This window comes from Drosophila kikkawai, chromosome X (assembly GCF_030179895.1).
Source record: "Drosophila kikkawai strain 14028-0561.14 chromosome X, DkikHiC1v2, whole genome shotgun sequence".
In the NCBI taxonomy this organism is placed as follows: domain Eukaryota; kingdom Metazoa; phylum Arthropoda; class Insecta; order Diptera; family Drosophilidae; genus Drosophila; species Drosophila kikkawai.
Window position 1 is genome coordinate 14856812 of NC_091733.1, and position 16835 is coordinate 14873646.

Here is a 16835-nt window from a genome sequence, read left to right on the forward strand (position 1 = left end):
TTTTAGGGTAGGAAATGACTCCCTGACAGCCCAAAAATACAATATCCTGCAGAGGTATATACATACTTTTACTTTTAAACCTTCAATTAAGGCCAATAAATGCATACTTTACCTACATAAATAAATATCCATCTATTTTTTGTAATGTGAATTGTATTAAAATTCAATTTTAAAATTCCAAGAATGTGTTTTTCTTAAATGGAAAGTTTGCATTGAAAAATAAAATCAAAACGACTTTCCTACATTGATTAAAATGCTTTCAATATTCCAAAAAAAATATCCCCTCAGTAGCCCAGGTGATAGCTGTATATATTTTCCCCCCCGATTTTCCAGTCTCCAACCTGAAACAAAAAAAACACAAAGCGAGGAGAGTTGAAAGCGAAAAAAAGCGTTTTAACCTTTAAGCGGTTGCCTGGCACTACAGCAAGCACACCTACACCACTAAACGCACACAACTACACACACTCAGCAACACACACACACACACTCATAAGAGCGGCTCTGGCAACCGCGTTGTCAACTGCTTTATCGATAAGTTTGTTTTGTTTGTTGGACATCACGCAACCGGCTCAGTTGCCAGAATCTAACAGAGGAGACTGGTCCTGCAACTAGGAGATCCCTGAATAAAGCAGATTTAAGGAAGAACAGCGAGTACAAGAGCCGCCAAAATGGTGAGTAATAAGTTGTTAAATCAGTGCCAGCAGCCGCCATATCAACAAGCAGTGCACTCACTGCTTGGGCCATTTCCCTTTCCTCCTTGACTGCTGCTTCTTCTTGCTCCCGCTTTCCGGCTCCGTCTCCGTCTCCGGGCTGGAGCCGGCTCTCCTTTCAGCCTCAGTTGCATTCAATTTTTCATGCCAAGCCAGGCTGTTGCTGCATATACAACACAACTGAATACTGCCATCGTGCCCTGTAAATGTATGCATAGCGGGTACAGTGGAGCCCAGGGTGACACAACTCTTTGGTTTCTGGAATATTGAAAACTGCTTGCTAATAAGCAGTGCTTATAAATTGAAGAAGGACTCGATATTCCATGCCCAATCCTGTCTTAACTTTAATTTTTTTTAAAGAAATTTCTTAGCAAGTCTTTAAATTTAATTTTTCTATAATTTCTCTTATACCAAGGCTCTACTTTAACTTGATAAAACTCCCATTTACTGCATCTTCACTGTATATTTATGGCAGCCAAGCTGGAAGTCTTGCCCTCGTTTGTTGTCTATTTTCGATCATTTGTTTATATGTATAGACCTGCCCCATACATATAGTGGCCATTGTTTCGTTCCGCTCTCCTCCTTCTTTTTTATCTTTTTATTTTTTATTTTTTATTTTTTACATATTTATTTATATATGTATGTATGTATTTATTTGTATTTGAGAATGGGAGGAAGCGCGGTTGCCGGGACGCAGGCGGCTTCGAAAATTTTTGAATAATTTGCAGTCATAAAATATGCAATAAGCCAGCAGCCAACAGCCAACAGCTGTTGCGAAATTGTTTTGAAAGCCGCGCCATCACATTATTTAAAGCGACGATGGCAGCTCTCCGCCGGGTTTCCCACTCCTTGCCCTCCTCTTCTGGGTACGAGAGAGAGGAGAATCGAATTAAGCGCTGTTAAAGGATTTAAAGTGCGAAAAATAGTTGCCCGGCAGCAGACGACAATTGTGCCAAGTAACAAACACCATTTTCCCACCCATTTCCCTAGCATTTTCCTTGCTCAGATTCAATTTGCATAGACAAATGTGGAAATTCTTTGGGGGCAAGTTTGGGTTTTCATCTTCCAAGGGAGTCGTCTCGGGCTCATCTGCGGTCAGAAATTAGACAAGTTCAGTGGGAATCTTCTGGGTATTAATATGTATTCTTGTATGGGGATTATCTACCTAACTTTGATAATTATTTTATTTAGTAGTTGTACTTATAAAATATCCCTTTTTCTTTCAGCCGCCGAAGGGTAAAAAGGGCAAGAAGGGCAAAAAAATGCCAGGTAAGTGAACAAAATTGCATTTATAAAATATTACAATTTCCCTAAAGGTTTTTTAAAGGTATATATGTACACATATTGTTAAATTGTTTACTAATATCCATTTTAAATTACATTTAACTTAGACTTCTTATTTTATAATGACTATTATTTAGTCTAACAAGGAAGGATACTAAACTCGGAAAGCCGAAGTTTGTATACCCTTGCAGTTTGCCGAAAGGATCATGGCCTCGAATCAAAAATCGATCAAATCTCAGCCAAAAATTCATTAATTTCAGTTTGGAAAACTTTTCTAAGATAGTTTTTTTTTAGGCTTAACAAATCTCCATATTATTTAAAATTTTAAGATCTCAAAATTTTTGGCCATTTTTGAGAATTTTAATGATGTCCCCCTTATCAAATTTTGAAAAAAATCGATAAAATTTTGTTTGTGTTCAGAGATGCTTAGAAAGAAGCGCCTGTTTATGCTGAACAAGAATATATATGATTTATAGGGTCGGAAATGAGGCCTTCACTGTTTTGCTAGCTTTTTACTGAAATTATAAGACCCTGCAAGGGTATAAAAATACTATAAATATTTTAAATATTTAATTATTATATTTTTTTTAGTGTGGGTTATTTTTTTGAATGTGTAAATATTATTTATATTTATTTTATATTTATATTTAATTTATTAATATTTATTTTATTATTTTTTAAAGGATAGGTTATGTAAAAGATATTTATAAATCCATAAAAGGATTGTTATACTTTTTAAAAATAATTATTTTATGCATATTTAATTTTAAACACTAACATTTTTTGTAATTACAATTTTTTGTGCATTTTATTTATTATTTTATTATTTTAATTTAGCCATTAATGGCAAAGTCCCAAATATTTGGTATACGCACTGTTGGACTTGTGTAAATTAGGTCTTGGTTCATTAAATTATTATTAATAATTTATTGTTGTGGAAGAAATAAATCCTTTAACCCTGATTAAGCTAGCTTCCTTTCTTGTAAATTCATAAAATAAAAAACACAGATTAACAATCACCAAAATACAAGTTTAGTTACTTTACAAAACAAACTTGTAAAATATTTTTCCAAAAATTCGTTAGATACCCAAGCCTTTTCATATTTTCCCTGTGCACTCCTCTTTAATGTGGCCAGTTGTTAAAGCCTCTCCTAAAGGAGACAGGCGAATGAATGCTTGGTTATAAGGACGAGGACGGGGGACAACTGCCTGGCTATTCATTTTCGGAACATTAATGGCAGCAGGGTGCCAAAGGAGCCGGGAATGGGTGGACATTGGTCATTCAGGGCAATTTAAAAAGGCCAAGCAAAACAATTAGTAAATAACGATAATCTGCGTGAGGAGAGAAGCGGGCCAGCACAAATGGAGGAGGGGAAGCAGTGGACCAGGACCCAATGCAATTCCTCTGGCCAGGCCTTGCAGGCCCGAAATTAAGAGGGAAAAAATCAGGGGGCCCATGGAGGGGATCGGCAAACTGTCCACTTAATTTCCACGAGCGAGCTCACTGCAGTTTCTCCTGGTTCCGAGCTCCCTTTCGCCGTTTTCCTACGACATCTAACGCACATAATTGTTTCTATGCAGGCACTGGGAGAAAACAAAAGTGAGACTAGTTGAAATTAAAAGGATTTTATGTCCTGCAATTAATTGTTTATCAATTGATTCAAAAAAACCTTAAAAATATTGTCTTAAAGTCAACTTTAAAGTCTCTTTTAAGAAGAGTCTCTCAGTATCTTTGTAGTTTTTTGGCTCTGTGTGATTCCTAGTTGGAGTCTTAGTCGTGGTCCTGCTGCTAGTCCGAGTCCTGGCACCAGCCGGCCCACGATGCCAATTACAGAAAACAATTACAACACGGTCTGCTGCCGGGCCACATATGCGGGCGGTGGCAGGGACTGGACTGCCCTAGGGGTAGCCAGGCGTGCCGCTCTCATTAAATTGCCATAAAGCTGGGAGGAGCACCCAGAAATGCAGCCAAAGTTCTCTCACCCACTCACTTGGCCAAATAAACAGCAAAGTCAGTCCAACTTAAATAGCAAAAATGCCAGAAATTAACTAGAATATAATGATTAGGCTAAGCCAGAATTAAAGCCCAATTCCCATTCCTTGTTCACCCTTTTCTCCAGTTCTTATCGATGGCGTGGACACCTCGGCCATGACCCGTGACCAGCTGGAGGCCTTTGCCCTCCGGCTGAAGGCGGAAATGGATCGGGAGAGGGAGGAGCGCAACTACTTTCAGTTGGAGCGGGACAAGATCCGCACCTTTTGGGAGATCACGCGCCAGCAGCTGGGTAAGTTTTTTCACTGACTAATGGAGAGAATCCCTTGATTGTGACGACCCCTGACCCCCTTCAGATGAAACCCGCTATGAGCTGCAGCAGAAGGACAAGGAGATCGAGGCCACACAGGACCTGGCGGACATCGACACCAAGCATGTGATGCAGCAGATGAAGCATCTGCAGTTCGAGAACCACAACAAGCTGGGCGAACTGCGCGCCGAGGCTATGACCCAGCTGAAGCTGGCCCAGGAGCACCATGCCCTCCAGGAGAACGAGCTGCAGCGGGATAAGCGCCAGCTGCGCCGTATGCTCCGCGAGCGGATGGAGATGAGCGAGATGCAGCTGCGCCAGATGGAGGCTCACTTCAACGAAAAGCTTCTGTGGGTATACCTTGATTATCCTTAAGCTTTTCCTGCTCATTATCCAGCGGCTGCTTTCGTTGCAGGGATCAGCGCATCACCTTCGAGCGCGAGCGCAAGGACAACGAGATGCTGCACGAGGAGAAGATGATCGAGCAAAAGGCCAAGCTGGATCTGTTCTATGGCACCCAGATGTTCGAGGTGGAGGAGCGCAAGAATCAGCAGATCAAGGACCTGCAGGACCACCACGATCTGGCCTTCAACGACATGAAGAACTATTACAACGACATCACCATCAATAATCTGGCACTGATTGGCAGCATGAAGGAGCAGCTGGAGCACCTCCGCAAGCAGGCGGAGCGATCGGACAGGATCGCTGCCGACACAGCGGCGGAGAACCGACGCCTAAAGGAGCCTCTGGAGTCGGCCAACATCCAGTTGAACGAGCTGCGCCGTAAGCTTGGCTTCTACGAACGCGACAAGCTGCAGCTAAGTCGCCTCAAGACGCGAAATACGCGCCTGGAGAAGAAGGTCAAGGGTCTCACCTGGGAGGCTGAAACGCTCATCCTACGCAACGATTCCCTGGTAACCGAACGGGAGGGACTAAAGGAGCGTTTCAACGACGTCATTGTGGAGCTGCAGCAGAAGACTGGCCTGAAGAATGTCCTCTTGGAGAGAAAGATCGCGGCCTTGGTAAGGGAGGACGAGAAGCGCAGCATAGTTCTGCACGAGACCATAGCCACCTGTGCCCCGAACTTTGCCGATAAGTTGACGTGCCTGGACGAGCGTGTGGGCAACATTGTTGACGAGAAGAACAAGATTATTTTGGACCTGCGCTACCAGGTGGCCAAGGCGCGCAAGGCCCACGACGATCTCCTGGAGACCTACGAGTGCAAGCTCAAGCAGTACGGAATTCCCGTCGATGAGCTGGGCTTCAAGCCGCTCAAGGAGCGGGAACATCAGCAGCTGTATGTGTGCGGACCGGCGGGAATAATCACGGAGAATAAGTAAAGGACATGGGAGAGGAAGCGGAAGTGGAAGTGGAAACAGGAGAAGTACAGAAGAGCAAGATTCTCTCCTACGAAAGGCTTCTATCCAAATTAACCAATTTAATTCTAAAATCAGTTTTATTTTATCAAGAGCCGAGTATGTTAATAAATTAAAAAAGTAATAAATATCTAAAGTTCAGAAGAAAGAATAAAGTTAAAAGAACTTCCAGTGATCAAAGGAAATTAATAAAAGGGAATTGAGTAAGCAGTGCTAATTTCCCAAAAGGATCAAATCAAAAAAGTCCCAGTTCCCCTTCCCAATAAGTACAGTTCTCACTTGCTGTTCGAATCATTCAGAATTTATTGAACTTTAGCCTAGATTAGTGTATAAGAAGTATGTATACGTATATGTATATGCTTATAAAAAACCTTCTGGAATACTTTAGCATGGATTTCGATCGTTTTCTGGAGACTGCGCGTACAATCCGAATTTCGACTAAGTCTACGACAGACTGAGAAGTGGCTACAGAGTGAGTGTGTGAGAAGGACACAGATAAAGACAAGGAGAGAGCGATAGTGAGAGTGAGATAGAGAAAGAGAAAGAGAGAGTCAAAGTCGAGCCATGTATTTTGCTGTTGTGTGTGTAATTTGTACGTAATACTCGGTCGGTCTGTGGTTTGGGTTCTTAAGTAACTCTTCCAACGGGAAATTATACAAAAAATCTTCAAAGATTGTTTTTCTGAACGCTTCGTGGCTTTAGGCTAATTTTACTATATTCTGCATCTGCTTCTGCTTTTGCATTTGTTTTATGGTTAAGGGTTCCCTTTCTTTAGTTTTGTCAATTGATTTATTTTTGAAATAGATATCACATGATGTTTTGCTCTTGTTGCTGCTTTGCTACGGATTTAATTCAATTCGTTTCGATTTCAGTTTAGCTTTTAGTTCATAGTTTCGGTTAAATTGATTTGATTTGATCAACAACAATAATTTTCCTTATGCTCGTTTTAAATTTAAATTTTCCCTAACTGAAATGTATGTGTATGAGTGTGTTTGTTGTGTGTGTTTCCTTGGCATTAGGTTTTATTGTTTCAACTTTTACTGGTTTGGTTTGAGTTGCTGTGCTTGGAATACACTCTACAATCTGAGGTTTTTTGTTTTGCAAGTCCTAAAATAACAACTAAAATAATACGTTTTCAATTTGGAATGGTTAAATTCATATGCTTAGAGATTTCTTCTTCGGACCACAGTGGTTTTCCAGCTTATTCTATGTTAGTTCTTGAAAAACTTAGGCTAAAAAAAGAAATAAATTCAACTTAAATTAGGAAAATAAGATACCTCTCTTTCAAAGAGAGTCTACAAATGGGCCTTAAGATTAGTAACAATTAAATGAAATCAAGATGATCATCAAGTAAAGTGTATGCGGCTCTGCGGTAGTCCGTAGTTCGTTCCTTCCTTCCAGCTAATCCTGCTTCTTGGGTCTAGCTTAATCCTTCCAGGCAGCGCGGGTTAGTTTGAGTAGATATTTTCGTAATATTATTATTATTATTTTTTGTTATTTGTTTTGCTTAATTCGTGTGCCGTTTTGTTTGTTTAATTTTTAGTTGTTGCCTTTGTGGTATAGGTACTTTTCGGTTACGCTCACAAACTATATATAGAATAACTTATAGCTTCCTGTTTGCTGTTCTTGACTTTCTGCTTGTAGTTTTACTGTTTTGTATTTACGTTTTTGTATTTGTTTAAATCAAAAATTTAAAGCGATCACAACGGTTTACTTCACAGACGCGTGTGTTTGGAAACATTTTGTTTAGAAATGCCCGTAGAAATATTCTTTTTTTCCTATTTTTCCCCATATAATTTTACGTTTCTCCTATTTCGGTTATCGGCTATCGGTTATCGGTTATCGGCATTCAGTTATCAGTTTTGCTTTCCTCTATACAAGTGTAAATGTAATTTAATTTTATAATCTGAGTATAATTTCACTTAACTAATTCCTCAAGTCAAATTGGTTGCGCGTTTCCTCGTCGTTATTGTTCTCTCTGTATGGTTTTCTGGTTTCACAATCTTAATAAATACATGCTGATCGAGTGAGTGTTTTCAGTGTGTGTGTGGCTGTGTGTGTGTGTGTGTGTATGGCACATTGGGAGTTTATTTTTCATTTCCGTTTCCTTTTTGGATCCTAAATACTTCTTCCTCCGATTTCCTTGTACGCGTTTTCAGACTATTTAGCTAATTCAATTTGATTCTAATACGACCGATCAGAGGCTATATAACTTTTGATTTGCTTTACGTGATTGGTGATTATTATTGCTTGCGACCTTGGACTATTTATTACGTTTACGATTAATATTCAATATGCATTTTACGTTACGTTTACACATTTAACTTTAACTTTATCTAAATGCCATCATAATTTGTTTGTATTTCAGTTTCAGTTCCAGTTTCGATTCGATTTTGAAAAAGTCATCAACTAAAATGAAAGTTTTACTAACATTTTTTGTTTGTAAGGCAATTTGTTTGTTTTTTTTTTGTTTGTTTGTTTTGTTTTTTTCTGGTTTTTCGGTTTTTTGTTTCTTTGTATCTTTGCTTTTTGTTGCTTTTGCTTTTGCTTTTGAGATTGTTTTTAATCCAAATTGAATTTAGATCGAGTTCAGTTCAGTTGATTCAGTTTCGATTTCAAAATATATAAATCCACCAAATCGAGTAAAAAAATACGAATACAAAAAACGAGCCTGTTCATAATTAATTACCCAGTAATTAGTATGATTCTTCGGTTAATGCTAATTAAGGTTTGGATCTCGTATGTTACATGAAAGCTATTTGAACGGGAGTGATTAGAGGATGAGTGGGTGGTTGGCTGGTTGGGTGGTTGGGGGGAGAGCACCTTAGCGTCTATGAAAGCGAGCGAGACGGCAGATGGCAACGAACTAGAGGCCATCGTCCCTCAACAAATACGTATTAGTAGAACTTCCTGCGGGCAAAGGCGTTGATCAGGCGCGGCGTATGCTCATCCAGGCTGCACAGTTCCAGCAGATTCTCGTTCCGTTCGGCGCTATACCGCATGGAGCCGTGGTTCTGCCGCAGAGTCACCATTATGAATCTAAGGAATCCGAGGCAATGCAATTAATTAAGTCACTTAAAAAATATGCTAATCAAGACTCACTTGGCATTGGAGCTCCGCTTCTCGCGATACTCGTCCAGCCGGAGGGCCAACTTTGCGGAGCTATTGCCCGGATTACCGCGCCCTGCCCCCGGCACCAGCACCAGGAACACATCGTAAGTGTTCTTCTCATCCTCCAAAGCCCGATCCAGGATATCCGTCAGCGATTGCTTGATCTTGAGCACCTGCGAAGGACGAGCCAATGAAGGTATGAATAACATCAGGAAGTTCTTTACATGATGCGTACCTTCTGATTCTCGCAGCAGGCCTTGGCCTCCTCCATGGACATCTCCTTGGTCCAGGGCAGCGTCTTCAGCTGGCCACTGCGATCGTGCCAGAACTGCACCGTCACCTTGGGATCGCTACGAAAATAGCCAAAGGCCAAGGCCACCAAGGCATCCACGTATTCCATCGACCGACAGTGACCGGTGAGGTTTTCTAGGAACGAATTCAAGTTAAGGTAAAGTTACAAATAGAGAGGCCTCGCCACACTCACTGCGCATGTAGCACTGCTCCAGATTAAGGGTGATGTGCAGCCGGCGGCCCAGCGCCTTGTTCAGACCAAAGGATCTCTCGTAGACGCTGTGCAGAAAGCTAGAGCTCGCATGGATCTGTCCCTTGATCTTGGGCCTCCTCACACGCATGTCCTCCAGCAGCAGTCGCACCGGCGGCACATTGCCCGCTTTCAGCCTTTGCTCGTCCCTCAGCTGCTCCTCCAGGGGACGCACGTGGCGATGGCGTCGGAAGAGACGTAGCCAGCTGTGCAGAATTTGGTCGTAGCTCATCCCCGGAAGCAGAAACTTGGAGAGACAGGGAGCGTGCAACAGGTGGAGCGGCACATGTTCCCAGCTCAGCGCCAGCTTCTTTACAATGGGCAGAGCCTCGTGGGAATCCTGCAGCAGGCGCAGCTTCACCACACCCTCGATAATCGGCCGACAGCTGGCCAGGGGATCCAGGAAGCTGGGCCACTTGGACAGCTCGCGGGGCGAAGTGGAAAGCAGCTTCAGGGCAGCCATTATCTCCGGCCGGAAATCCTCGTCCTGGAAGTGACAGCGATGCAGCAGATCGCGATGCGACGACCAGCGGGCAGCGTCTCCCACGGACCACAGGTGCAGCAGCTTGTCCAGCGACTGCTTGCCATACCATCCGAGGACCGCCTTGCGCACGGTGCGATTGAAGGGCGTCTTTCGGTCGAGCACCTTCTGCAGCCTCTTCACCAGCTGGATGAACAGCAGCAGCTCCCTCTCGCCGGCCACAAGATCGGCGAACTTATTGCGCATGATCTTCCGCTGCTTAATGTCGCCGTGCGTGCTGAGGAAGACGGCCAGAATGAGGAGCGGCTCGTCCGACCGCGGCAAATGCTCCGCGTTCGGCCCGCTGCCCAGGACACTGGCAAGGCACTCCACCAGCTCGGACTCGGCCACCTTGCCGCACAGATCCTGCAGCACCGCATAGTTGCTCTCCACGATGATGTCCAGGGTGGGGACGGTGTAAACGGGCGAATCCGTCGAGCCAATGAAGCAGAAGCGGCGCAGTTTGTCAATCGCCGGAATGGATGAGGCGGTGGCCGTGGTGGGTTCAGCCTTGACGGAGGGATCAGCCTTGACGGCGGGCTCAGCAGGCTCCTTCTTCACTGTAGCTGGAAAGGGTGAAAAAGATTATATTTTGCAGAAATATATTTATAACATTTTTGAATTTTGAATTTTTTTTAATTTCCGATTTTTAATTTTTTTTTTTAATTTTAATTTTTAAACTAAATGTTATTTATTTTAAATTTTAATTAAATTTGTAAATTTTCAACCTAAAATTATCTTTTAATTTTTAATTAAATAAATTATGTATGTCATATTTTTTATTTTAACTTAAATAAATATAAAAAAAAAGCTGCCAAGCTTTGCTAAAAATTGTTTATTCGATTTTTATCGAAATTAAAACCAAACAACATGAAATAACTCCACACACTCGCATCCTGTGTGTGTGCTCTCATGTGTGTATGTGTGTGTGTGTGTGGGAATGAGCACATGTATCGTGTGGTTTTGCACTCACATTCCTTGGCAGCCAGCGCTTCCCCCGCCTTTAGTGGCTGCTCCTTCCGCTTCGCCTTCTCCTCCTGCGATCCATTGCGGGCCGCGTAGGATCTCTTGGACCCCGCCGAGCCCTTATCCATGGCCAGGAACTCCTATTGCCGCTCCAAATTGGAGGCCAGTGGCTCTCAAACCGAAGCTCGGGGATCCTTTTCGGTGTGGAGTTAAGAAAACACGCAATTGGTGAGAACTGCTCATCCGTCCGGATCCAAAGATTGCTGCCAGGGCAGGCGGGCAGGAGGACATCCAGCGGTTTGATGGCTCCTGTTCGTGGGAGTTTCGCATCCACGGGCCCAGGATGGCGACGCGAAAATTGACAATAACAACAGAAGAAACACAAAATTATTAGGGATGTGAAAAATGTATGAGAGTAGAGCTGCAAGTGAAATCGATTCTGCAATCGACTAGTCGATTTTTTTAAATTATGCGATACATCGATATACATTTTTTGAATCGATATTATTATTTAAAATATTTCAATTTTCAATTTTAATTGATTTATTTTAGAATCTTTTCGAAAAAACGATTTACTGAAAATGGAATAATATCCAGCTATATAGGAGTATCCGTTCATCGATTGGCGGTGAACCACCAATAAATCGAATATAGATATCGATATTGGCTCACCTCTAATTCAGCCATGTTTTCAAAAACAAGTGTGACCGCTATATGGACAGGAAAGAAAACCACATTGGCATGCATGCGCGGCAATTTCAAAACAAATATATAAAATATATAAATATTTTAAAATTTAATCTTCTTCTGGATCTATGCACTGGTGCATTACGATACCATGTTGTCCCAATATTTCAAAATAGCTAGATGAGCATCACTGAGCATCATTGGTGGGTGGCAGGTTGGTTTTTGCCTACACCACAATTAACCGCCACAATTGATATTAAATTTAAATAAATTGAGTTTCATGCACTTTTGGCTGAGCTTTGTTAAGCTTAGAAAAACGAACTCAGAACAGCTTTCCGAATTGAGTTTCATTCATTTTTGGCTGAGTTATGAACATTTGAAAATGAGGTTGTTTTCCCAAAATAAATCGTACCATTTTTGCAAAAATATGTAAGTGGTACCATCATTAAAATTCTAAAAAATTAAGAAAAAATGAAATTGAAAAGAACCCTAAACGTAGTATGCAGTTTTGTTAAGCTTAGAAAAAGCAACTCAAAACTGCTTTCCGAATTGAATTTCATGCGTTTTTGAAGTTATGAATTTTTGAATTTTAGTTTTTTTTCCGAAAAATTATCAAAATAAATCGCAGCCTTTTTTTTATTTTATTGCAGCAAGCTGCCAGGAACTGAAAGCGGATGCCGATGGCGAGACAGAGAGCGTTGGAGGATCAGGATGAGGAGAAGCAGAAGCAGACCAGGTGCTGGGGCAGCACGACGAGGATGCCACCAAGACCGAGCCGAAACCACTGGGAACGACCTGCGACATTCCCACATGCCTCACCTTTTCATATTTTATTTATTTAAAGCTGAAATAAATAATAAACCTTAAAAAATGTGTTGTTTTTGATTTATAATTAGGATGCTTTTATTTTTAGGGTGGGATAACTTAAGTAAGCCCAATAAAAGGGCATTTTTGCTGTGAAAAATGAAAGAAACATCATATATTGCAAAATAGCTAACTGAGCATCACTGGCAGTTAGAGAGATGCCATTTTGGCCCAATAATGCAAAATAGCTCGATGAGTATCACTGGTAGTTAGCGAGATGCTTTTTTAATGCTAAATAGCTAGATGAGCATCACTGGCAGCTAGTGAGATGCCATTTTCTACCAATAATGCAACAAATAGCTAGATGAGCATCACTGATGCAGATGGGCATCACTGATGCAAGTGAGCATCACTGATGCAAGTGAGCATCACTGATGCAAGTGAGCATCACTGATGCAAGTGAGCATTACTGATGCAAGTGAGCAAAATTTTTAAAATTTGGCCGCTTCTCAAACTGGGGTAACAGGCGAACAGAAACCAGCAGCAAGCAACTGAAAACTGGTATAAACTGTTATAAAAACTTCTGGGCAAAAATAATAATTGGTATAAACTGTTATATTTCATTTCATGCATTTATACTTATTTGTTGCCGACAACAACAGCTTGACGGCAACAACAACCTTTTTACAACAACATCCCTACAGCAGCCCATCCAAATTTCTGAAATTTTCCATGCAAATTGCCAGTTTGCCAAATTGGGGTAACAGGCGAACAGAAACCAGCAGCAAGCAACTGAAAACTGTTATAAACTGTTATAAAAAGTCCAAGTTTCGAACCATTTAGGAGCCGACGCAATTAAGCGGAGACTCAAACCTTTTGAATCCAAATTTAGGTGTTATTTTACAACTGCACCTGGGCACACTGAAACTGATCGTCATTAAATTCAAATTCAAATTTGGCAGTTAAATTCAAATTTATCAGTTAAAATATTTAAAAAAATTTTAAAAAATCTAAAAAATATGACAAAAATGTTAGAAATTCAGAAAAAATTTTAAAATTTCAGGAAAATTGTCAAAAATCCTAAAAAAATGTTAAAAATTCAAAAAAAAATATTAAAAATTAAGATTTTGCTTTCAAAATAATTCGATTTTTCCCCAAACAATCCCAAGGACCCCAAATAAAGGCCGCCTTCAACAAACCTTTCCACATTGATTTCACGTTCTTTTTTTGATTCATATTCGTATGTTCCATCAATTACATTTATTCAAATACTTTACGCCTGCTGCAGGGTTTCAACTAGCCCGGAGCCAAGATCCGACCACCGTCCTCCATCCATCCGTCCATCCGCTTGAGCTCCGCCATCCCAGCTGCTCGCTCCTCCAGCTTCATCTCTGCCGATCCGATCAACAATTACACTGATGACTAGGATGAACTTGTGCTTCGCGGATCGCTGCGCACGCTCTCGTTTTCGCTCTTTCAGTGCTGTAAGCATAATAAAACAAGAAAGAAAGCTAACTTTGGCCAGCCAAAGTTTGTATACCCTTGCAGGTAACAATTAAAATATATCATAACTAAGCTAAAAATGCATTAATTTCGATACGGAAAGCAGTTTTGTGTTTAACTTAAAAAAACTGCATACCAAATTTAAAATTTTAAGAAATCAAAAATTTTTTGCCATTTTTGCTAATTTTTATGATTTCAAATTTCGCAAAAATGGCAAAAAATCGATTTCTTCCGGACATGTCTAGAAAGATTCGCATGTTAATGCTGATCAAGAATATATATGGTTTATGGAGTCGGAAATGATTCCTTGACTTAGAAAAATATTATTTTGTATTATAAAATCGGATTTTTTATATTAAAAAACTTCTTGATTTTTTTTTAATTAAAAATATCATAACTGTGCAAGATTTTCTACAGTTAAAAAATCTGCATACTTCATTTAAAAATTTTAAGAATTCAATTCTTTATCAAAATCAAAAATTTTAATGATGTAACCCCTTATAAAATTTTGCAAAAATGTCCAAAAAACCGATTTCTTCCTGACATATCTAGACAGATTCCCCTGTTGATGCTGATCAAGAATATATATGGTTTATAGGGTCGGAAACGTCTCCTTCACTGCGTTGCAAACTTCTGACTGAAATTATAATACCCTGCAAGGGTATAAAAAAGCTATGTAAAATTAAATTAAACTAAAGTTAACATCCATATTTCAAAAATCTGTAACTCAGCCAAAAATAAACTAAAATATAAACTATCATTTTTGCTATAGCAACTATAGTGGAAATTTTATTTCACCCATTTATGGCAGATTCTCAAAATATTTCGTATACGCATATTACGCATACGCACTAGAGTAACTAGTATTTAAAAATTTAAGAAAATACTAATAAATGCAAACAATATATATTTTTAAGAAGTTATATTTTAAGAAACTAATGTTAAAAACAATTGGAGCCTTGGAGCATTTAAGTAGTATTATTAAATTATTATTGCAGAAGAACCAAGTTCCTTGCATTGAACCTCGGTGTTTCACAGTTCCAAAGCGATTTTCTGTAGAAATGACTTCACTTAAGTGTTAAATAAAAAAGATTTAAATTAAATAATTACTATGTAATAAGAATAAAACTTCAATGTTTGGTTGAAAGATAAGAGTTTGTATTTGTTATATAATTTTTCAGTATTTTAGCTGTGTTGTTCTTTGCTGTTCTTTGCTTGTTCTCCTTGCTGTTCGTTATTGTTATAACTTATTTTAATTAGCTTTTTCGAATTATTAGTATTAAATGTGGTTTTAAAAGTGAAATGTAAACAATTTGCCCTCGCTTCATCTTCCTCATCATTTCTGCAATCCGCCAAAACATTTATATGCTGGCCATTATATACGCATGTAATTGAGTGGATCGCCTGATATATATTATTTGGTTTTCTAGTAACTTAGCAAAATAATACGATCGTTATTGCGGTATTGCTTGTTAATGTATCTTGTATATATTTTTTTTATAGTTAGGGCTATATGCAAGCGTCTGAATTGGATTTGGTTTTTTGGTTTTCCCTCGATTTTCTAAGCAACCCTAAGCGACCCTGCAATTAATTTTCAAAAATCTAAAGTAAAGCTGATCTTGTGTGTGTGTGTGTGGTGTGGGTGCAGTAACAAATGTGTGTGTGTGTGTGTGTGTGTGTGTACGCTTGGCGTGGACTCAATTTGAAATCAAGTGATTTTTCTCAGTGTTTTTTTATCTGTTGATTTTGCAAAAGGATTTTGCTTATGAAGTTCTCACCACATTTGGCTCATGCTCATGCGTGTATAATATAATTATTTACTTGTTTAATTTAATATTAATATTTATTATTGCCAGTTTCGATAAGAAAATAATTTTAAGATTTATTATTATGTTTATATACTTCTCTTCTCTTCTCTTCTTTTCTATCGTTTAGTTTTCTCCTCCGTTTTTGCTTTGGTTTTTTTTTGCAATTGTTATAAATATTTGTTGTTTGTTGGTGTAAAGTAAAATTTGTTGACTAGATTTTATCCTCTACTGCTCTCTCATATTGCTGTCTCGCTCTGGCTTAATACTTTCCGTTACATTTTTGTTTTTGTTTGCTGCATTTTTCTTTAACTATAATGTTGTGTGAGTGTGAGTGTGTGTGTGTGTATTTGTGGTTACTTTTCAGGCTTAAGCATTTAAATTGCTGATTCTCATTCGATTTTACTAGCTACGGGTTAATAATAATCGTAATCGTAATCATAATAATCGTGTTAATATTTGCGATAACAACAGACTAAAATTAATCTCATAAATCGGATGTGCAAATGTGTGTGTGTGTGGCTGTTATTGTTTATGTACATCAATTTGTTAGTTGAACTTGATTCAGCACTATTTTGCATTATTGCTTTCCGGTTCACACGTCGTGGCCTCTGCTTCGGGGGCGTGGCCACAATTGATGATTGGATCTATCGATTGGCGCTGCTCGTAAATCGATTTACCGTTAAGCCTAGGAATATTCAAAATATTTTGGAGAATTTCTGGATCTTTCCATCCCATTTTGCAATTTTCTACAATTTTTGTTTGCTTTAATTTAAGTAATTGTTTAAACAATAAATAATTCCCTTAATCGTAGATATGTATTCGACCTTGTTCAGCAATTTTATGTTTAATTAAATGAGATTCTGCAAACATTACTATCACAACCTTTAAATAACTAATTTTGAGCTTTCATTTTTGATATTATTTTAAAATAAATTGGAAAGTAAACAACGCTAACAGGAAATTCATTCAACAATGTTGCTTCATAGAAGAACACTTTTGAAATATATATCAGCTTAAATGTTATCGATTCGAAATCGGCTCTTGGTTATTGGTTATTGGTTATCGGCTAAGCAGCGCCCTATCGTTATTCACTTCGATTCATTTGGTTGGCCGTTTGTTGAGGACGGATTAACTACTTACTAAAAAATGCAATTACTCTTCTTAATTCAAGAGCTCCCTATATGTGTGTGTATATCCTGCGAGTGATGTGTGATGGAGCTAA

At 39.3% G+C, this 16835-nt stretch overlaps 2 protein-coding genes across 2 annotated transcripts; one reads left to right on the forward strand and one right to left on the reverse strand.

The window, feature by feature from the left end:
* The first annotated feature begins 299 nt into the window (after positions 1 to 299).
* On the forward strand, positions 300 to 5829 carry Gas8 (Growth arrest specific protein 8). The gene is made up of 5 exons (XM_017174602.3): positions 300 to 671; positions 1937 to 1979; positions 4115 to 4279; positions 4344 to 4647; positions 4713 to 5829. The coding sequence occupies exons 1-5, from the start codon at positions 669 to 671 to the stop codon at positions 5635 to 5637; spliced, it is 1440 nt and encodes a 479-aa protein (XP_017030091.1). The 5' UTR covers positions 300 to 668; the 3' UTR covers positions 5638 to 5829.
* A 2077-nt stretch (positions 5830 to 7906) lies between these two features.
* LOC108080170 (uncharacterized) lies at positions 7907 to 11214 on the reverse strand. The gene is made up of 5 exons (XM_017174814.3): positions 10819 to 11214; positions 9269 to 10411; positions 9020 to 9210; positions 8776 to 8957; positions 7907 to 8712 (listed from the first exon to the last, which is right to left on the reverse strand). The coding sequence occupies exons 1-5, from the start codon at positions 10937 to 10939 to the stop codon at positions 8571 to 8573; spliced, it is 1779 nt and encodes a 592-aa protein (XP_017030303.1). The 5' UTR covers positions 10940 to 11214; the 3' UTR covers positions 7907 to 8570.
* Between the last annotated feature and the right edge of the window lie 5621 nt (positions 11215 to 16835).